General features: G+C 45.5%; 2 protein-coding genes and 1 long non-coding RNA gene across 11 annotated transcripts in view; 1 reads left to right on the top strand and 2 right to left on the bottom strand.

Annotated features, from left to right (window-relative positions):
- The window catches only part of LOC127931503 (neuronal acetylcholine receptor subunit alpha-2-like), a 59,880-nt gene extending 44,836 nt beyond the window's left edge, over positions 1-15,044 (top strand). For 2 of the 6 annotated variants that reach the window (XM_052524454.1, XM_052524449.1), the window contains exons 7-10: positions 1,648-1,672; positions 12,827-13,195; positions 13,475-13,893; positions 14,066-15,044. In XM_052524454.1, the coding sequence (XP_052380414.1) occupies positions 1,648-1,672; positions 12,827-13,195; positions 13,475-13,893; positions 14,066-14,191 (939 nt within the window). In that variant the 3' untranslated portion in view covers positions 14,192-15,044. Of the gene's footprint in view, positions 1-1,647; positions 1,673-2,000; positions 2,026-2,264; positions 2,290-3,274; positions 3,300-3,686; positions 3,712-12,826; positions 13,196-13,474; positions 13,894-14,065 lie in introns of all 6 variants that reach the window. The other 4 variants (XM_052524453.1, XM_052524450.1, XM_052524452.1 and 1 more) reach the window with 4 other exon arrangements.
- Positions 4,797-22,588, bottom strand: part of LOC118377175 (protein-tyrosine kinase 2-beta-like) — an 81,152-nt gene continuing 63,360 nt past the window's right edge. For 3 of the 4 annotated variants that reach the window (XM_052524436.1, XM_052524435.1, XM_052524438.1), the window contains 5 exons: positions 21,754-21,778; positions 21,384-21,580; positions 18,718-18,798; positions 16,891-17,117; positions 4,797-5,034 (listed from right to left, as the gene is read on the bottom strand). In XM_052524436.1, the coding sequence (XP_052380396.1) occupies positions 5,013-5,034; positions 16,891-17,117; positions 18,718-18,798; positions 21,384-21,580; positions 21,754-21,778 (552 nt within the window). In that variant the 3' untranslated portion in view covers positions 4,797-5,012. Of the gene's footprint in view, positions 5,035-15,696; positions 17,118-18,717; positions 18,799-21,383; positions 21,581-21,753; positions 21,779-22,588 lie in introns of those variants that run through there. The other variant, XM_052524437.1, reaches the window with a different exon arrangement.
- On the bottom strand, positions 9,636-10,601 carry LOC127931507 (uncharacterized). The gene is made up of 3 exons (XR_008141512.1): positions 10,426-10,601; positions 10,015-10,309; positions 9,636-9,806 (listed from the first exon to the last, which is right to left on the bottom strand). It is a non-coding gene; the product is annotated as an uncharacterized LOC127931507 (long non-coding RNA).

Here is a 22,588-nt window from a genome sequence, read left to right as displayed (position 1 = left end):
TCTCCTCAGGTAGGTCCTAGTCTTCTATCTTCCCTCAGGTAGGTCCTAGTCTTCTATCTCCCCTCAGGTAGGTCCTAGTCTTCTATCTCCCCTCAGGTAGATTCCTAGTCTTCTATCTCCCCTCAGGTAGATTCCTAGTCTCCTATCTCCCCTCAGGTAGGTCCTAGTCTCCTATCTCCCCTCAGGTAGGTCCTAGTCTTCTATCTCCCCTCAGGTAGATTCCTAGTCTTCTATCTCCCCTCAGGTAGATTCCTAGTCTCCTATCTCCCCTCAGGTAGGTCCTAGTCTTCTATCTCTCCTCAGGTAGGTCCTAGTCTTCTATCTCCCCTCAGGTATATTCCTAGTCTTCTATCTCCCCTCAGGTAGATTCCTAGTCTTCTATCTTCCCTCAGGTAGGTCCTAGTCTTCTATCTCTCCTCAGGTAGATTCCTAGTCTTCTATCTCCCTCAGGTAGATTCCTAGTCTTCTATCTCCCCTCAGGTAGATCTCCTAGTCCCCTCAGGTAGGTCCTATCTCTCCCTCAGGTAGATTCCTAGTCTTCTATCTCCCCTCAGGTAGATTCCTAGTCTATCTCCCTCAGGTAGGTCCTAGTCTTCTATCTCTCCTCAGGTAGGTCCTAGTCTTCTATCTCCCTCAGGTAGATTCCTAGTCTTCTATCTCCCCTCAGGTAGATTCCTAGTCTTCTATCTCCCTCAGGTAGGTCCTAGTCTTCTATCTCCCTCAGGTAGGTCCTAGTCTTCTATCTCCCCTCAGGTAGATTCCTAGTCTTCTATCTCCCTCAGGTAGATTCCTAGTCTTCCTATCTCCCCTCCTCAGGTAGGTCCTAGTCTTCTATCTCTCCTCAGGTAGGTCCTAGTCTTCTATCTCCCCTCAGGTATATTCCTAGTCTTCTATCTCCCCTCAGGTAGATTCCTAGTCTTCTATCTTCCCTCAGGTAGGTCCTAGTCTTCTATCTCTCCTCAGGTAGGTCCTAGTCTTCTATCTTCCCTCAGGTAGATTCCTAGTCTTCTATCTCCCCTCAGGTAGATTCCTAGTCTTCTATCTCCCCTCAGGTAGATTCCTAGTCTTCTATCTCCCCTCAGGTAGATTCCTAGTCTTCTATCTTCCCTCAGGTAGGTCCTAGTCTTCTATCTCTCCTCAGGTAGGTCCTAGTCTTCTATCTCCCCTCAGGTAGATTCCTAGTCTTCTATCTCCCCTCAGGTAGGTCCTAGTCTTCTATCTTTCCTCAGGTAGATTCCTAGTCTTCTATCTCCCTCAGGTAGATTCCTAGTCAGGTAGGTCCTAGTCTTCTATCTCTCCTCAGGTAGGTCCTATCTCTTCTATCTCCTCCTCAGGTAGGTCTTCTATCTCTTCAGGTATCTCTTCTATCTCCCCTCAGGTAGGTCCTAGTCTTCTATCTCTCCTCAGCTAGGTCCTAGTCTTCTATCTCCCCTCAGGTAGATTCCTAGTCTTCTATCTCCCCTCAGGTAGATTCCTAGTCTCCTATCTCCCCTCAGGTAGGTCCTAGTATTCTATCTTCCCTCAGGTAGATTCCTAGTCTTCTATCTCCCCTCAGGTAGATTCCTAGTCTTCTATCTCTCCTCAGGTAGGTCCTAGTCTTCTATCTCTCCTCAGGTAGGTCCTAGTCTTCTATCTCTCCTCAGGTAGGTCCTAGTCTTCTATCTTCCCTCAGGTAGGTCCTAGTCTTCTATCTCCCCTCAGGTAGGTCCTAGTCTTCTATCTCCCCTCAGGTAGATTCCTAGTCTCCTATCTCCCCTCAGGTAGGTCCTAGTATTCTATCTCCCCTCAGGTAGATTCCTAGTCTCCTATCTCCCCTCAGGTAGATTCCTAGTCTCCTATCTCCCCTCAGGTAGGTCCTAGTCTTCTATCTCTCCTCAGGTAGGTCCTAGTCTTCTATCTCCCCTCAGGTATATTCCTAGTCTTCTATCTCCCCTCAGGTAGATTCCTAGTCTTCTATCTTCCCTCAGGTAGGTCCTAGTCTTCTATCTCTCCTCAGGTAGGTCCTAGTCTTCTATCTTCCCTCAGGTAGATTCCTAGTCTTCTATCTCCCCTCAGGTAGATTCCTAGTCTTCTATCTCCCCTCAGGTAGATTCCTAGTCTTCTATCTCCCCTCAGGTAGATTCCTATCTCCCTCAGGTAGGTCCTAGTCTTCTATCTCTCCTCAGGTAGGTCCTAGTCTTCTATCTCCCTCAGGTAGATTCCTCAGTCTTCTATCTCCTCAGGTAGGTAGATTCCTAGGTCTCCTATCTTCCTCCCTCAGGTAGGTCCTAGTCTTCTATCTTCCCTCAGGTAGAGTCTTCTATCTCCCTCAGGTAGATCTTCTATCTCCCCTCAGGTAGATTCCTAGTCTTCTATCTCCCCTCAGGTAGATTCCTAGTCTTCTATCTCCCCTCAGGTAGGTCCTAGTCTTCTATCTCTCCTCAGGTAGGTCCTAGTCTTCTATCTCCCCTCAGGTAGATTCCTAGTCTTCTATCTCCCCTCAGGTAGATTCCTAGTCTTCTATCTCCCCTCAGGTAGGTCCTAGTCTTCTATCTCCCCTCAGGTAGATTCCTAGTCTTCTATCTCCCCTCAGGTAGATTCCTAGTCTTCTATCTCCCTCAGGTAGATTCCTAGTCTTCTATCTCCCCTCAGGTAGGTCCTAGTCTTCTATCTCCTCAGGTAGATTCCTAGTCTTCTATCTTCTATCTCCTCAGGTAGGTCCTAGTCTTCTATCTCCCCTCAGGTAGGTCCTAGTCTTCTATCTCCCCTCAGGTAGGTTCCTAGTCTTCTATCTCCCCTCAGGTAGGTCCTAGTCTTCTATCTCCCCTCAGGTAGAGTTCCTAGGTAGATTCCTTCTTCTATCTCCCCTCAGGTAGATTCCTAGTCTTCTATCTCTTCTATCTCTCCTCAGGTAGGTCCTATCTTCTATCTTTCCCCCTCAGGTAGGTCCTAGTCTTCTATCTCTCCTCAGCTAGGTCCTAGTCTTCTATCTCCCTCAGGTAGATTCCTAGTCTTCTATCTCCCCTCAGGTAGATTCCTAGTCTTCTATCTCCCTCAGGTAGATCCTATCTTCTATCTCCTCAGGTAGATTCCTAGTCTTCTATCTCCCCTCAGGTAGGTTCCTAGTCTTCTATCTCCCCTCAGGTAGATTCCTAGTCTTCTATCTCCCTCAGGTAGATTCCTAGTCTTCTATCTCCCCTCAGGTAGGTTCCTAGTCTTCTATCTCTCCTCAGGTAGGTCCTAGTCTTCTATCTCTCCTCAGGTAGGTCCTAGTCTTCTATCTCTCCTCAGGTAGGTCCTAGTCTTCTATCTTCCCTCAGGTAGGTCCTAGTCTTCTATCTCCCCTCAGGTAGGTCCTAGTCTTCTATCTCCCCTCAGGTAGATTCCTAGTCTCCTATCTCCCCTCAGGTAGGTCCTAGTATTCTATCTCCCCTCAGGTAGATTCCTAGTCTCCTATCTCCCCTCAGGTAGGTCCTAGTCTTCTATCTCCCCTCAGGTAGATTCCTAGTCTTCTATCTCCCCTCAGGTAGATTCCTAGTCTCCTATCTCCCCTCAGGTAGGTCCTAGTCTTCTATCTCCCCTCAGGTAGGTCCTAGTCTTCTATCTCCCCTCAGGTAGATTCCTAGTCTTCTATCTCCCCTCAGGTAGATTCCTAGTCTTCTATCTTCCCTCAGGTAGGTCCTAGTCTTCTATCTCTCCTCAGGTAGGTCCTAGTCTTCTATCTTCCCTCAGGTAGATTCCTAGTCTTCTATCTCCCCTCAGGTAGATTCCTAGTCTTCTATCTCCCCTCAGGTAGATTCCTAGTCTTCTATCTCCCCTCAGGTAGATTCCTAGTCTCCTATCTCCCCTCAGGTAGGTCCTAGTATTCTATCTCCCCTCAGGTAGATTCCTAGTCTTCTATCTCCTCTCAGGTAGATTCCTAGTCTCCTATCTCCCCTCAGGTAGGTCCTAGTATTCTATCTTCCCTCAGGTAGATTCCTAGTCTTCTATCTCCCCTCAGGTAGATTCCTAGTCTTCTATCTCCCCTCAGGTAGATTCCTAGTCTTCTATCTCCCCTCAGGTAGGTCCTAGTCTTCTATCTCTCCTCAGGTAGGTCCTAGTCTCCTATCTCCCCTCAGGTAGATTCCTAGTCTTCTATCTCCCCTCAGGTAGATTCCTAGTCTTCTATCTCCCCTCAGGTAGGTCCTAGTCTTCTATCTCCCCTCAGGTAGATTCCTAGTATTCTATCTTCCCTCAGGTAGATTCCTAGTCTTCTATCTCCCCTCAGGTAGATTCCTAGTCTTCTATCTCTCCTCAGGTAGGTCCTAGTCTTCTATCTTTCCTCAGGTAGGTCCTAGTCTTCTATCTCTCCTCAGGTAGGTCCTAGTCTTCTATCTCCCCTCAGGTAGGTCCTAGTCTTCTATCTCCCCTCAGGTAGATTCCTAGTCTTCTATCTCCCCTCAGGTAGCTTCCTAGTCTCCTATCTCCCCTCAGGTAGGTCCTAGTCTTCTATCTCCCCTCAGGTAGATTCCTAGTCTTCTATCTCCCCTCAGGTAGATTCTTCTATCTCCGCTCAGGTAGATTCCTAGTCTTCTATCTCCCCTCAGGTAGATTCCTAGTCTTCTATCTCTCCTCAGGTAGGTCCTAGTCTCCTATCTCCCCTCAGGTAGATTCCTAGTCTTCTATCTCTCCTCAGGTAGATCCTAGTCTTCTATCTTTCCTCAGGTAGGTCCTAGTCTTCTATCTCCCCTCAGGTAGGTCCTAGTCTTCTATCTCCCCTCAGGTAGGTCCTAGTCTTCTATCTCTCCTCAGGTAGGTCCTTGTCTTATATCTCTCCTCAGGTAAGTAGGCTAACAGAGGGAATCTCTGAATTTTTCTGAAAGTAACAGTGTGACACAGCTAGCTTGTTAAGGGTGACTCTAGTAGCATTTCAGTCAGTGACTTCACTCGCTCAGACCTTTTGAAGTAGTCGTTATTTCACTTGCTCTCTAAGATGCTTGGCTTTTGTGGACCGACAGGTAACGATGCTTCATGGGTGACTGTTGTCGATGTGTTCAGAGGGTCCCTGGTTCGAGCCTAGGTTGGGGCAAAGAGAGAGACGGGAGAAATACTGTTACTTGAACAATTCAGAATGTAGCCAACATCCCCATCTAGTGGAGGTTTTGGAACATTACAGGTTGTTACAACTAAGATTTTTGACATACCTATTGCCTACGTATTAGTTTATGTGAGTAACAGTTACAAAAATTCAGTAACAAATATTGAAAGTGCATTAAGCTTATTTTAAATCTGCTTCAGTAAAAAAGTATTTAATAAAAAAAAAAAAGGAATTTCTCTTATGCTGACTTGATTCACAAATTAAAAGCCAAACTTGTCTTTCATCAACCAAATCTGGCTTAATAAATGCCTTTATCTATAATACATTCAAGAAGAAAAAGGGCATATGTAAAAATAAACGTTTTTTATTACATCTTACAAAACACTATGAACTGTTATAAGGTGCCTAACGAAAGTCTACACACCCCTTGCACAGTCTTCACATTTTGATGCCTTTAAATTACATCCAAAAATCCATTAAATTGGATTTCTTTCCCTAGTGATCTACTCTACTCCACATTTTCAAAGTGAAAAGAAATGTCTAGAAAATGTTCCTAATTAATTACAAATAAAAAACCAAGATGTCTTTTGGTTGCGTATGTCCTCACACCTCCAGAGTTGTTTTGTTTTCTTATTCTTTCTCACAAAAGTTCGGATCCTTTCTATTCTCATTGATTATACAGATTGTAAATAAAGATAAAGATAACCATTTAGCTAAGAGTATTATTATATTATTAATCAATTCACTATGAATTTTTAAATCCTCTAGCAGTGCTATCTGCAGAGTTAGCTCCAGGTAAATGTTGCAATTCTTCATCCATTCCTGAACTTCTGACCAAAAACAAGCTACATACGGACAATACCAAAATAAAATATCTAATCACAGCAAAATCTGCAAAGCTGGGAAGGTTGTATTCCCCATATATACATAAGATTCTTTTGGTTGCAAGAATTTTGAATAATAATTTAAATTTAAAAAATTCTAAGTTTTGAATCCAGCATTGTTTTGTGTATTAGTTCATATAAACCATAAACCATCGAAAATCTCTTCCCAACTATTTTGCAATCTATATGGAACAGCTGTCAATGTTTTGGTCCTTAAATTAATCTGGTGTACCTTTTTAAACATCACAATTTTCTTTAACCAATTTTGGTCTTTAATTAATTAAGTTCCTTACGTTCTCGCCCATTCTACTTGCCTCTTCCATTTTTTGAAGTAATGCTGCAATTAGTTGGTTGTAATTTTGGGTAGAGCAGACATTTCCATATGTTTTTGTTAGATGCATGTGACCAGTCCTATTTATGATATCATTTACAAATATTATACTTTTATTACTATACATATTTTTAACCCATTCATGTAAATTGAAATATTCCAGGCATTTATATATAAATTCAGTCATACTTTATTAAAAGCCTTTTCAAAGTCAGCTATGACTAGCAGGCCTGGTTTCCCAGAGTTTTCGTACGTGGTCTAATTTCTTGTCAGATACAGTGGCTTACGAAAGTATTCACCCCTCTTGGCATTTTTCCCATTTTGTTGCCTTACAACCTGGAATTAAAATGTATTTTGGGGGGGGTTGTATCATTTGATTTACACAACATATCTACCACTTTGAAGATGCAAAATATGTTTTTATTGTGAAACAAACAAGAAATAAGTTTAAAAAAATATTAGTTGAGCGTGCATAACTATTCACTCCCCCCAAAGTCAATACTCTGTAGAGCCACCTTTTGCAGCAATTACAGCTGCAAGCCTCTTGGGTTAAGTCTCTATAAACTTGGCACATCTAGCCACTGGGATTTTTGCCCATTCTTCAAGGCAAAACTGCTCCAGCTCCTTCAAGTTGGATGGGTTCCCCTGGTGTACTGCAGTCTTTAAGTCATACCACAGATTCTCAATTGGATTGAGGTCTGGACTTTGACTAGGCCATTCCAAGACATTTAAATGTTTCCCCTTAAACCACTCGGGTGTTGCTTCAGCAGTATGCTTAGGGTCATTGTCCTGCTGGAAGGTGAACCTCCGTCCCAGTCTCAAATATCTTGAAGACTGAAACAAGTTTTCCTTCAAGAATTTCCCTGTATTTAGCACCATCCATCATTCCTTCAATTCAGACCAGTTTTCCCAGTCCCTGCTGATGAAAAACATCCCCACAGCATGATGCTGCCACCACCATGCTTCACAGTGGGGATGTTGTTCTGGGGGTGATGAAAGGTTTAGGGTTTGCGTCAGACATAGCGTTTTCCTTGATGGCAAAAAAAATCTATTTTAGTCTCATCTGACCACAGTACCTTCTTCCATATGTTTGGGGAGTCTCCCACATGCCTTTTGGCAAGCACTAAACGTGTTTCCTTATTTTTTTCTTTAAGCAATTGCTTTTTTCTGGCCAATCTTCTGTAAAGCCCGGCTCTGTGGAGTGTACTTCTTAAAGTGGTCCTATGGACAGATACTCCAATCTCCGCTGTGGAGCTTCAGGGTTATCTTTGGTCTCTTTGTTGTCTCCCTGATTAATGCCCTCCTTGCCTGGTATAAGTATTCAAATAAATAAGTATTTGCTCACCAACAAACAAGCAAGATTTCTGGCTCTCACAGACCTGTAACTTCTTCTTTAAGAGGCTCCTCTGCCCTCCACTCGTTACCTGTATTAATGGCACCTGTTTGAACTTGTTATCAGTATAAAAGACACCTGTCCACAACCTCAAACAGTCACACTCCAAACTCCACTATGGCTAAGACCAAAAAGCTGTCAAAGGACACCAGAAACAATCACAGAGAGAGAGAACAGGGAAAGAACTGTAGGTCAAGGAGACACCGGATGACCACCAGAGGGCGGAGCAGGAGCAGATGTGACTTTTTAAAAAACTTTTGATGCCAGCGAGGATGACACAAGTTGTCAAGACGACTTGCTTGATTGAGGCTCCGCCATGTATTTCTCACTAGGTCAGGATATTTAAGCCTCCATATATATTTCCATATATCTCCACACCTCAGAGTTAATCATAGGTGGAAGCACCTTACAGCCGTGAATCATTTCCGATGAAGATTCTGCCAACTTTGCACAACACTTAGGGCAACATATCCATTGTTTTTGTCAAAACTGCTCTATCTCAGTAAATGTGGTTGGGAATCATTGATGGACAAGAATATTAAACCATTGTCTCTGATTTTTTTCAAGCACATTTTAGTCAGGAATGAAGATTGACCACTCAGGAGTAGTTAACACCTCTTGGTATTAATATTTGTGTAATTGTCTTGTTGAAAAATACAACTCTATCAAAGGTTTGGGTTTTCAGAAGACAGGCAGATTTTCATTTAAACAATAATAAATAATTGGGGGCTTTGCTCCTTTTATATTTATGTGGATCCTGACAAACTCACCAGTCCGTTGACAAACATACCCATAACATGATGCTTCCAAAATACTTAAAAATGCAGAGGGTTTCACTCTGTGTTGCGTTGTATTGGATTTGACCCAAACTGCTTTGCCATGTTGTCTTGTACTTAACAGCCTAGCCTACAGTTTTCCTTCTTTTCACTTTGTCATACAGTAATGTGGAGTGAATGCAATGTTGTCGATCCTTTCTGTATTCTTTTTAAATATTGTGGTGGCAGCATCATGTTATGGGCATGCTTGTCACCAGCAGGAACTGGTCAATTCATTAGGATCTAGATAATAAAATGAATCTAAAAGAAAATCTAACCCTGGCATAAAGTTGTAATTTTCTGCGGGACAATTACACAAATGTTAATTCCTAAGACACACTGTGAAAAACACACCCACAAATCTAGGGCCTAGATTCAATCAGATTCAAGCGTTAACCGACGATAGCAGATCCCCCAGCATACAGCTGGCGGTGTTGGAGGTGGAACCGTGTAGGACCTTTCAAATCAGTGAGCAGCTGCTTATTGTGATCATGAAGCCACATCCGCCCGACTCACGTTAGAAGTTCAGAACAAGAACGTGTAGGCTATATAAAACATTTTACACTCAAATTTAAAAATATCATTCAACAAAATAACAAGGCTTTCAATCATCCTACTTGAGGTGTAGATTACATCTCACATTCCACTGTTCTAATTTGTAAACAAGGCTGAATGGGATTATGTTAATGAGACTCCGTGCAGCCAATGGCAATGTCCTCTTTAGGTATAATGCTGGGAACCACTATGCGGATGTCGGCTAAAGCGGATCTGATTGAATAGAACCCATCATTTTGAATTTTTCTTCACTTTGAAAATGTAGACTAGGTTGTGTTGATCTGTAAGGGAAAAAGAAAATCGAACTTAATCACTTTTTTTTCAATATTTTTACCTTTATTTAACTAGGCAAGTCAGTTAAGAAAAAATTCTAATGTTCAATGACGGCCTGGGAACAGTGGGTTAACTGCCTGTTCAGGGGCAGAACGACAGATTTGTACCTTGTCAGCTCAGGGGTTTGAACTTGCAACCTTCCGGTTACTAGCTGGTGGCACTTATAAATGGGAGGATGGGCTTATAGTAATGTAATGGAATCACTGGAATGGCATCAAACACGTCCATGTTGATACCATTCCAGACGTTATTACGAGCCGACCTCCCCTCACATCAAACACGTCCATGTTGATACCATTTCAGACGTTATTACGAGCCGACCTCCCCTCACATCAAACACGTCCATGTTGATACCATTTCAGACGTTATTACGAGCCGACCTCCCCTCACATCAAACACGTCCATGTTGATACCATTTCAGACGTTATTACGAGCCGACCTCCCCTCACATCAAACACGTCCATGTTGATACCATTTCAGACGTTATTCACATCAAACATGTCCATGTTGATACCATTTCAGACGTTATTACTCCCCTCACATCAAACATGTCCATGTTGATACCATTTCAGACGTTATTACGAGCCGACCTCCTCACATCAAACATGTCCATGTTGATACCATTTCAGACGTTATTACGAGCCGACCTCCCCTCACATCAAACACGTCCATGTTGATACCATTTCAGACGTTATTACGAGCCGACCTCCCCTCACATCAAACACGTCCATGTTGATACCATTTCAGACGTTATTACGAGCCGACCTCCCCTCACATCAAACACGTCCATGTTGATACCATTTCAGACGTTATTACGAGCCGACCTCCCCTCACATCAAACACGTCCATGTTGATACCATTTCAGACGTTATTACGAGCCGACCTCCCCTCACATCAAACACGTCCATGTTGATACCATTTCAGACGTTATTACGAGCCGACCTCCCCTCACATCAAACATGTCCATGTTGATACCATTTCAGACGTTATTACGAGCCGACCTCCTCACATCAAACATGTCCATGTTGATACCATTTCAGACGTTATTACGAGCCGACCTCCCCTCACATCAAACACGTCCATGTTGATACCATTTCAGACGTTATTACGAGCCGACCTCCCCTCACATCAAACACGTCCATGTTGATACCATTTCAGACGTTATTACGAGCCGACCTCCCCTCACATCAAACATGTCCATGTTGATACCATTTCAGACGTTATTACGAGCCGACCTCCCCTCACATCAAACATGTCCATGTTGATACCATTCCAGACGTTATTACGAGCCGACCTCCCCTCACATCAAACATGTCCATGTTGATACCATTCCAGACGTTATTACGAGCCGACCTCCCCTCACATCAAACACGTGGGATCCATGTGGGACCCATGTGTGAATGTGTGTGAATGTGTGTGAATGTGTGTGAATGTGTGTGTGAATGTGTGTGAATGTGTGTGAATGTGTGTGTGAATGTGTGTGAATGTGTGTGTGAATGTGTGTGAATGTGTGTGTGAATGTGTGTGTGAATGTGTGGGAATGTGTGTGTGAATGTGTGTGAATGTGTGTGTGAATGTGTGTGAATGTGTGTGAATGTGTGTGTGAATGTGTGTGCGTGTTGTTTCTGTAGGCCGGTAGTGACCTATTCCTCAATACCCAGAACCAGCTACTGTCCAGCTACTCAATTCGGTTCTGGAAACATTTTCGTTTTGGTAGAACACTGGTGTGTAAATAGAATTTCTGACATTTTAGCTAATATCCCCATTGCTTACCAGCTAATATCCCCATTGCTTACCAGCTAATATCCCCATTGCTTACCAGCTAATATCCCCATTGCTTACCAGCTTATATCCCCATTGCTTACCAGCTAATATCCCCATTGCTTACCAGCTAATATCCCCATTGCTTACCAGCTAACATCCCCATTGCTTACCAGCTAATATCCCCATTGCTTACCAGCTAACATCCCCATTGCTTACCAGCTAATATCCCCATTGCTTACCAGCTAATATCCACATTGCTTACCAGCTAACATCCCCATTGCTTACCAGCTAATATCCCCATTGCTTACCAGCTAATATCCCCATTGCTTACCAGCTAATATCCCCATTGCTTACCAGCTAATATCCCCATTGCTTACCAGCTAATATCCCCATTGCTTACCAGCTAATATCCCCATTGCTTACCAGCTAATATCCCCATTGCTTACCAGCTAATATCCCCATTGCTTACCAGCTAATATCCCCATTGCTTACCAGCTAATATCCCCATTGCTTACCAGCTAATATCCCCATTGCTTACCAGCTAATATCCCCATTGCTTACCAGCTAACATCCCCATTGCTTACCAGCTAATATCCCCATTGCTTACCAGCTAATATCCCCATTGCTTACCAGCTAATATCCCCATTGCTTACCAGCTAATATCCCCATTGCTTACCAGCTAATATCCCCATTGCTTACCAGCTAATATCCCCATTGCTTACCAGCTAATATCCCCATTGCTTACCAGCTAATATCCCCATTGCTTACCAGCTAATATCCCCATTGCTTACCAGCTAATATCCCCATTGCTTACCAGCTAATATCCCCATTGCTTACCAGCTAATATCCCCATTGCTTACCAGCTAATATCCCCAGCTCCGATGGGAAATCTGGTGTAGAGTGAGGTGTCATCCGAAATACCCTCTCCTGCTATTGTACCCTTGAGTAAGGCACCTAACAACTGTTCCAGGGATATTGCATTGTAGCTTACTCGTTGCTTCCAACCACTTGGGGTATGTGTGTGTGTGTGTGTGTGTGTGTGTGTGTGTGTGTGTGTGTGTGTGTGTGCGTGCGTGCGTGCGTGTGTGTGTTTTGGGGGTTGGGTTGTGTGTAAAAATACATTTCCGTTCTCTGCAAGATGGACCAAAAAGTATTTTCCCATCCCCCCTCCTCCTCTCCCTCCTGTTCCTCCTCCTCGTCTTCCCCCACAACCTCTTCTTCCTCTTTCCCCTCTCCTTACTCCTCTTCCTCTTCCCCTCCTCTCTGTCCTCATCTTCCTTCTCCCCCCCCTCCTCCTCTCCCTCCTGTTCCTCCTCCTCGTCTTCCCCTACATCCTCTTTCCCCTCTCCTTCCTCCCCCTCCTCTCCCTCCTCCCCCTCCTGTTCCTCCTCTCCCTCCTGTTCCTTCTCTTCGTCTTCCCCCACGTCCTCTTCTTCCTCTTTCCCCTCTCCTTCCTCCTCCCCCTCCTGTTCCTCCTCTCCCTCCTGTTCCTCCTCCTCGTCTTCCCCCACATCCTCTTCTTCCTCTTTCCCCTCTCCTTCCTCCTGTTCCTCCTCCCCATCTTCCCCCTCCTCTCCGTCCTCATCTTCCTTATCTCCCCCCTCCTCTTGAACCTCCTTCTCCTCTTCCCCCACGTCCTCTTCCTCCTCTACTTCCTTATCCTCCTCCTCCCCCTCTTCCTCCTTCTTGTTCCAGACTGTGGGGAGAAGATCACTCTGTGTATCTCCGTCCTCCTCTCCCTCACCGTCTTCCTGCTCCTCATCACGGAGATCATCCCTTCCACCTCCCTGGTCATCCCTCTGATTGGAGAGTATCTCCTCTTCACCATGATCTTCGTCACTCTCTCCATCGTCATCACCGTCTTTGTCCTCAACGTCCACCACCGCTCCCCGGGGACCCATAAGATGCCTCGCTGGGTCCACTCTGTCTTCCTGGACCTGATCCCCAGGTGGCTGTTCATGAGGCGGCCCGCGCCGGACGGACGGAGACGCAGGTTGTTGATGCTCCAGCAGGGGGCAGCAGTGGCACGGCACCAGGGACGGACCAACACCACAAGACTACCAGGTGGTAATAACAGGAACAACACGTTGGTAGACTGTGATTTTTAGGGCCGGTTTCCAGGACAATAGGTAAAGCCTGGTTCCAGAACTATTAACCATTCTTTAATGGTAATTTTCTACTGAAAGTGCTTCTTAGTCCTAAACTAGGCACACATTGATAAACATGTGCCCGGGAAACTGGCCCTCTATATATGTTTTGTTGTCCCATGACCGAGGCAACTTTATATGTAGTTTAAATGTATCAAATCCAATCATCAATTAATTAATTAATTCCTTCATTCAGGCCTAGTCCGTCCTCCCCGCCTCAGCACCTCAGCCAGCTGGCTTCGGGATGGAGGAGGTGGGACCACGGAGGATCCCCAGAGATGGACGCCCTGTTATGAGGACCTGGAGCTAGGGGCTTTGAGCTCGTACTTCTCCTTCCGCCCTCCGTCACCCAGACCCCCGGGCTCCACTCCTCCACCCCAGCAGAACCACCCACCCTCAGGGGCAGGGCAGCCCCAGAAACGCCTGGACAGGGGAGGAGGAGGAGGGAGAGGGGTGAATAGAAGGGATAACGCCACCCAGCGACCGGATAAGATAGATAACTTGGTGTCAGAGTCTAGAGGGATAGAGTTCCCTCTGTCTCCCAGCGTTATACGGGCTCTGGAGGGGCTGCACTACATCGCAGACCACCTGAGGGCAGAGGACGCTGACTTTAGTGTGAGTGGTTATGACAACTGTCAGCACGAGTAACACTCATATTGCAGATAGCTGCTATTTCCGTATGTTAGGTTAGGTTGTTTCACCTTCTTTCGTTGACTAAAAAGTAAAAAAAAAAAAGTAATTTTTTTTAATAAAAAAGGAAACCATTCATTCATGTCTCTCCATTCAGGTGAAGGAAGACTGGAAGTACGTTGCCATGGTGATCGACCGTATCTTCCTGTGGATGTTTATCATCGTGTGTCTGCTGGGTACCATCGGTCTCTTCCTTCCTCCCTGGTTGGCCGGCATGATCTAGGACCTTGGGGTGTCTGTGATACCCGCCCACGGAGCGGAGTAGCATGGGACTGGCACTACAGTGACAGGCCGGTGGTAGGAGACAGATTAAGGACTGTCACTAAGTTAGTAGGATGACTACCGATAAGGGAGATACATTAAGTCCACCGGGCTGTGACGTGGCGTGGTGAGAGAGGAGCGCCGTCCCACAGTAACCTGCGCCGCTCGGTCATGTTGTCAACAAGGCAGCACGGTGCATCGTCCAGGAAACATATATTTTACATAAAATACATATGTTTGAATTTTAAAACTAGTCTTCATTGGGAAGGCTGATATAAAGCCTTTTTGTTATTAAAATAAATCCCCTTTTGCATGTGAAAACACAGACTCCTAGAACACGTGCTGAACCCACGGAACTTGTGTTTTGTTTTGAGTCCGGGAGACAGCCATGTTCCACGTGGTTCCATCAACGCTAACCCGGTTCAACCCGGTTCAACCCGGGGCATTAATAGAATCCCCTAAATGTCCTGCTTCGTATTGGAGAAGCAATGACTTGTGGGTAAATTCTATCCAATAAGATTACTTGGCTGTTTTCAAGGAAGTAAGGGGCAGAAAGAAGACTAACTTCTTAGTATGAACTCTGAATCACTTTGTACTACTTCTCACTCACTCACTCACTCACTCACTCACTCACTCACTCACTCACTCACTCACTCACTCACTCACTCACTCACTCACTCACTCACTCACTCTGCTGCTGCCATAACATTATAAAGCATATTGTTTAACAATGTGTTGCTGTGTAGTAAAGACTGTATAAATAGAAACGGCTGTTTTTGGGGAATGAATATGAATAAACATGGCTTTAATTAACATTCCTACATCCTGTATAATTGCACAGAAAGCATATGCTTTCCTTTCCAGAGTACAACACTATATCACAGTTGAAATGAATCTACAATAAAACCGGTTATAAAAATTGTGATTTAAAAATAAATCAAAAAAGGTCATGAGAAGTAGTAGTATATCTATCAAGTCAAACGTCTAGAAACCAATTCACACATTCCATAAAATAAAAAAATATGCTTTAAAAAAAAAGAAGAAAATTGGTCTCACTAAAACAATACTATTGATCTGGCCAGCATTACTGGGAAGAACCACAGGAAGATAACCTGGAAGTAAATTCTCCGTTATACCTAAGCAGACAGAGAGAATGTGACTATTTAAAAAAAATAATTCTTAAAGAGATACGATCTCTCTCTCTCTAACACTGGGCAGGCCTCTTGCTAGCTGTCAGTGAAATGCGAGGGCCTAGTTCATTGGCTATAACTGTTATTGCTAGGGGGCTGGCCCACGTGTTGGGAAATGTAGGCAAAATGACAACGGCACAGCTTCAAGGAAACAGTCGCTTTCAAACTAGGGATTTCGTGGCTAATTGACAGTAATTCATAGATGATGCATGTAATGACCTACACATTGACACATCAAGCCCAAAGAGGGAGATTTAAAAAGACACTTAGTCGTGGCCAAAGTTCCAGAGCATGACTTTAATTTAAAGCACTGAGATGATAAACAAATATCACACAAGGAAGTCCTCTTTTCTGTCCATTTGATGGACATTGATGCCAGTCATATTGATGCCAGTCATATTGATGCCAGTCATACTGATGCCAGTCATATTGATGCCAGTCATATTGATGCCAGTCATATTGATGCCAGTCATATTGATGCCAGTCATATTGATGCCAGTCATATTGATGCCAGTCATATTGATGCCAGTCATATTGATGCCAGTCATACTGATGCCAGTCATATTGATGCCAGTCATATTGATGCCAGTTATACTGAAGCCACTCATATTGATGCCAGTCATATTGATGCCAGTCATATTGATGCCAGTCATATTGATGCCAGTCATATTGATGCCAGTCATATTGATGCCAGTCATATTGATGCCAGTCATATTGATGCCAGTTATATTGATGCCAGTCATATTGATGCCACTCATATTGATGCCACTCATATTGATGCCAGTCATATTGACGCCAGTCATATTGACGCCAGTCATATTGACGCCAGTTATATTGACGCCAGTCATATTGATGCCCGTCATATTGATGCCCGTCATATTGATGCCACTCATATTGATGCCAGTTATATTGATGCCACTCATATTGATGCCAGTCATATTGATGCCAGTCATATTGATGCCAGTTATATTGATGCCAGTCATATTGATGCCAGTCATATTGATGCCAGTCATATTGATGCCAGTCATATTGATGCCAGTCATATTGATGCCAGTCATATTGATGCCAGTCATATTGATGCCAGTTATATTGATGCCAGTCATATTGATGCCAGTCATATTGATGCCAGTTATATTGATGCCAGTCATATTGATGCCAGTCATATTGATGCCAGTCATATTGATGCCAGTCATATTGATGCCACTCATATTGATGCCAGTCATATTGATGCCAGTCATATTGATGCCAGTCATATTGATGCCAGTCATATTGATGCCAGTCATATTGATGCCAGTCATATTGATGCCAGTCATATTGATGCCACTTATCTCGACTATTGTACCAGCAAGTCACTGATGTCCATCCAATCAGTCGCAACATGCTCTGACCTGTCCTCCAATGAAGACAAAAGCAAAACAACAACACACATTTAAATCATCCATCCATCCAGAGGGGGGCTGTGGGTATTTACCCCACTATGGGGTCTCCCGGATTAGGCTTGGCCAGGTTGCCCCTGACCCTGGCCTGGTCCACAGCATCCAGAAGGTTCTTCCCATCCATGGCCAGGTTGTGTGCTGCAGTCAGCATCTGTTTCTTACACTCTTCCTTCAACGAGGTGATGGCGTTCTGCTGGGCCAGACGCATCTTACTGATCAACTCTGACATGTCGTTGTTCAACAGCTTCTGGGTGCCCTCGATCTGACCAGGGTGGGGAGAGAAGGGAGAGAAGAGAGGGAGAGAGGGAGTGGGGAAGAGGAGACAGGGAATAGTTTGTCAACTCTGACATGTCGTTGTTCAACAGCTTCTGGGTGCCCTCGATCTGACCAGGGTGGGAGGAGAGAGACAGAGTTAAGGTAATGGTAGTCTGCCTATACTAGTCTGTTTTCTCTTTTAGTCATCTCCTTTCTCGTGGTTTCTAAAGCCAACATCTCAGTAGAACAAGAGAATAGAGGGATTGAGAGGGATGTGCCGTTGAGGGCCTGGGGATATCGGCAGGGTAGCCTAGTGGTTAGAGTGTAGAGGCGGCAGGGTAGCCTAGTGGTTAGAGTGGAGAGGCGGCAGGGTAGCCTAGTGGTTAGAGTGTAGAGGAGGCAGGTAGCCTAGTGGTTAGAGTGTAGAGGCGGCAGGGTAGCCTAGTGGTTAGAGTAAAGAGGCGGCAGGGTAGCCTAGTGGTTAGAGTGTAGAGGCGGCAGGGTAAAGAGTGTAGAGGCGGCAGGGTAGCCTAGTGGTTAGAGTGTAGAGGCGGCAGGGTAGCCTAGTGGTTAGAGTGTAGAGGCGGCAGGTAGCCTAGCGGCTAGTGGTTAGAGTGTAGAGGCGGCAGGGTAGCCTAGTGGTTAGTGGTTAGCCTAGTGGTTAGAGTGTAGAGGCGGCAGGGTAGCCTAGTGGTTAGAGTGGAGAGGCGGCAGGGTAGCCTAGTGGTTAGAGTGTAGAGGCGGCAGGGTAGCCTAGTGGTTAGAGTGGAGGGGCGTCAGGGTAGCCTAGTGGTTAGAGTGGAGGGGCGTCAGGGTAGCCTAGTGGTTAGAGTGTAGAGGCGGCAGGGTAGCCTAGTGGTTAGAGGGAGAGGCGGCAGGGTAGCCTAGTGGTTAGAGTGTAGAGGCGGCAGGGTAGCCTAGTGGTTAGAGTGGAGAGGCGGCAGGGTAGCCTAGTGGTTAGAGTGTAGAGGCGGCAGGTAGCCTAGTGGTTAGAGTGGAGAGGCGGCAGGGTAGCCTAGTGGTTAGAGTGTAGAGGCGGCAGGGTAGCCTAGTGGTTAGAGTGGAGGGCGTCAGGGTAGCGTGGTTAGAGTGGAGGGGCGTCAGGGTAGCCTAGTGGTTAGAGTGTAGAGGCGGCAGGGTAGCCTAGTGGTTAGAGTGGAGAGGCGGCAGGGTAGTGGGTTAGAGTGTAGAGGCGGCAGGGTAGCCTAGGGTTATGTAGAGGCAGCAGGATAGCCTGTGGTTAGAGTGGAGAGGCGGCAGGGTAGCCTAGTGGTTAGAGTGTAGAGGCGGCAGGGTAGCCTAGTGGTTAGAGTGTAGAGGCAGCAGGATAGCCTAGTGGTTAGAGTGGAGAGGCGGCAGGGTAGCCTAGTGGTCAGAGCGTTGGACTAGTAACCGAAAGGTTGCAAAATGGAATCCCCGAGCTGACAAGGTAAAAATAATCTGTCGTTCTGCCCCCTGAACAGGCAGTTAACCCACTGTACCTAGGCCGTCATTTTAAATAATAATAATAATTTGTTCTTAGTTTTTCTTCCTAGTTAAATAAAAAGGTCAAATATAAAAATACAATTTTGGAGAGAAGGTGTGAGATAAGAGGGTTGTTACTGTACCTCTGTCCTGATGGATTCATGCAGGGTAGGTAGAATATCATCCACACTGTGGATCAGACTCCGCAAGGTCAACCCTACAGACTAGAGAGAGAGAGAGAGAGAGAGAGTCATTAAATCAATAAAATATGTCCCGGCAAGTCATGTCGAGCTGTTGCTACGGATACAAGCCCCGCCCCTCCAGAAACCTCTTTCTTAAAGCTAAGGATCCGGGTCACGTTCTGCCCATGTGTTGTTTTAACACACATTCATTATTCTAGCTGCCCCCGTCCTTCATGATGTAACCTATGTCTCATGTTTCTGAACAGATTCAATGAAAAAAACCCTGCGGGGATTTGAACCGACGTTCCAAAAAAACAGCGATGACTTTTAACTCTCTGTCAGTCTGTCTGTCCCGTCTGTCCGTCTCTGTTGTAACGGATACAGTGCAGTTGCACAAGCAAGATGCCTGTTTGTGTCGTGCTTTATGTTTTGCTATACTGACAACAATAGCAGGTAAGAACATGTCGATTATGATTTTGTGGAAAAATCATCTTAAGGATACGTGGAATGCAATAGTTTTAACTGTTCTGTGTACAACATCGAAGGATACACCAGTGACAGAACAAAGGTGATCAAGGAGGGGGAACGGTAGCGGAGTACTCAGCACAGCAGCTACATAGGTAACGGACTGGGTACTCAGCACAGCAGCTACATAGGTAACGGACTGGGTACTCAGCACAGCAGCTACATAGGTAACGGACTGGGTACTCAGCACAGCAGCTACATAGGTAACGGACTGGGTACTCAGCACAGCAGCTACATAGGTAACAGACTGGGTACTCAGCACAGCAGCTACATAGGTAACGGACTGGGTACTCAGCACAGCAGCTACATAGGTAACGGACTCGGTACTCAGCACAGCAGCTACATAGGTAACAGACTCGGTACTCAGCACAGCAGCTACATAGGTAACGGACTGGGTACTCAGCACAGCAGCTACATAGGTAACGGACTGGGTACTCAGCACAGCAGCTACATAGGTAACGGACTGGGTACTCAGAACAGCAGCTACATAGGTAACGGACTGGGTACTCAGCACAGCAGCTACATAGGTAACGGACTGGGTACTCAGCACAGCAGCTACATAGGTAACGGACTTGGTACTCAGCACAGCAGCTACATAGGTAACGGACTGGGTACTCAGCACAGCAGCTACATAGGTAACGGACTGGGTACTCAGCACAGCAGCTACATAGGTAACGGACTGGGTACTCAGCACGGCAGCTACATAGGTAACGGACTGGATACTCAGCACGGCAGCTACATAGGTAACGGACTGGGTACTCAGCACGGCAGCTACATAGGTAACAGTCTGGGTACTCAGCACAGCAGCTACATAGGTAACGGACTGGGTACTCAGCACGGCAGCTACATAGGTAACAGTCTGGGTACTCAGCACAGCAGCTACATAGGTAACGGACTGGGTACTCAGCACAGCAGCTACATAGGTAACGGACTGGGTACTCAGCACAGCAGCTACATAGGTAACGGACTGGGTACTCAGCACAGCAGCTACATAGGTAACGGACTGGGTACTCAGCACAGCAGCTACATAGGTAACGGACTGGGTACTCAGCACAGCAGCTACATAGGTAACGGACTGGGTACTCAGAACAGCAGCTACATAGGTAACGGACTCGGTACTCAGCACAGAAGCTACATAGGTAACGGACTGGGTACTCAGCACAGCAGCCACATAGGTAACGGACTGGGTACTCAGCACAGCAGCTAAATAGGTAATGGACTCGGTACTCAGCACAGAAGCTACATAGGTAACGGACTGGGTACTCAGCACAGCAGCTAAATAGGTAACGGACTCGGTACTCAGCACAGAAGCTACATAGGTAACGGACTGGGTACTCAGAACAGAAGCTACATAGGTAACGGACTCGGTACTCAGAACAGAAGCTACATAGGTAACGGACTGGGTACTCAGAACAGCAGCTACATAGGTAACGGACTGGGTACTCAGCACAGCAGCTACATAGGTAACGGACTGGGTACTCAGAACAGCAGCTACATAGGTAACGGACTGGGTACTCAGAACAGCAGCTACATAGGTAACGGACTGGGTACTCAGAACAGCAGCTACATAGGTAACGGACTGGGTACTCAGAACAGCAGCTACATAGGTAACGGACTGGGTACTCAGCACAGCAGCTACATAGGTAACGGACTGGGTACTCAGAACAGCAGCTACATAGGTAATGGACTGGGTACTCAGAACAGCAGCTACATAGGTAACGGACTGGGTACTCAGCCAGCACAGCAGCTACATAGGTAACGGACTGGGTACTCAGCACAGCAGCTACATAGGTAACGGACTGGGTACTCAGCACAGCAGCTACATAGGTAACGGACTGGGTACTCAGAACAGCAGCTACATAGGTAACGGACTCGGTACTCAGCACAGAAGCTACATAGGTAACGGACTGGGTACTCAGCACAGCAGCCACATAGGTAACGGACTGGGTACTCAGCACAGCAGCTAAATAGGTAACGGACTCGGTACTCAGCACAGAAGCTACATAGGTAACTACATAGGTAATGGACTCGTAACTCCAAGCTGAAGTGTCTGATTCAGGTTTGTCCTACTGCTCGAGTACCTCCACCTTCCATGTCTTTACCTTCACTATGTTGATGTATTGTTCAGGCTGTAGTGTGTTGACATCGTTCTTCAACTGCACCACCACCTTGACCAGCTCCATGACCGCCTGGTACACCTGGTCACCTGACCGGTCCAGCTCTGCTGTGGGGGCGGCCTGGGCTGTGGGGTCGGCCTGGGCTGTGGGGGCGGTGAGACGTGGGGGCTTGTCTGGCGCGGCTGTGGTATTCAGAGAGGAGAATAGAAGGGGAGAAAGGAGGGGTGTATGAGAAGGACTGAAGGATGTTTATGATACTTTTGTTTCTCTTAATCAAATACCATTTCATACGACTAGATATTGTGAAGGACATTAGATATTATAATTATAATAGATATTGTGAAGGACCACTCACCATGTCCAGCCTCAGCTTCAGGTGACTATAGACGGAGAGAAAGGCAGAATAACTCATACCTACTACAACTCCATATCGCACAGCAGGAAAGTCAGCTGGGGATTTGTTACCAATTCATCGTGATCTCATGTACAGACAGACGAGTAAACGAACAACCAGACGAGTAAACGAACCGACAGAATAGTAAACAAACAAACAGACAAGTAAACAAACAGACAGACGAGTAAACGAACAACCAGACGAGTAAACGAACAGACAGAATAGTAAACAAACAAACAGACAAGTAAACAAACAGACAGACGAGTAAACGAACAACCAGACGAGTAAACGAACCGACAGAATAGTAAACAAACAAACAGACAAGTAAACAAACAGACAGACGAGTAAACGAACAACCAGACGAGTAAACGAACAGACAGAATAGTAAACAAACAAACAGACAAGTAAACAAACAGACAGACGAGTAAACGAACAACCAGACGAGTAAACGAACCGACAGAATAGTAAACAAACAAACAGACAAGTAAACAAACAGACAGACGAGTAAACAAACAACCAGACGAGTAAACGAACCGACAGAATAGTAAACAAACAAACAGACAAGTAAACAAACAGACAGACGAGTAAACAAACAACCAGACGAGTAAACGAACCGACAGAATAGTAAACAAACAAACAGACAAGTAAACAAACAGACAGACGAGTAAACGAACAACCAGACGAGTAAACGAACAGACAGAATAGTAAACAAACAAACAGACAAGTAAACAAACAGACAGACGAGTAAACAAACAACCAGACGAGTAAACTAACCGACAGAATAGTAAACAAACAA

This window comes from Oncorhynchus keta, chromosome 8 (genome assembly GCF_023373465.1).
Source record: "Oncorhynchus keta strain PuntledgeMale-10-30-2019 chromosome 8, Oket_V2, whole genome shotgun sequence".
Lineage (NCBI taxonomy): Eukaryota > Metazoa > Chordata > Actinopteri > Salmoniformes > Salmonidae > Oncorhynchus > Oncorhynchus keta.
This window is presented reverse-complemented; position numbering and strand designations above follow the sequence as displayed.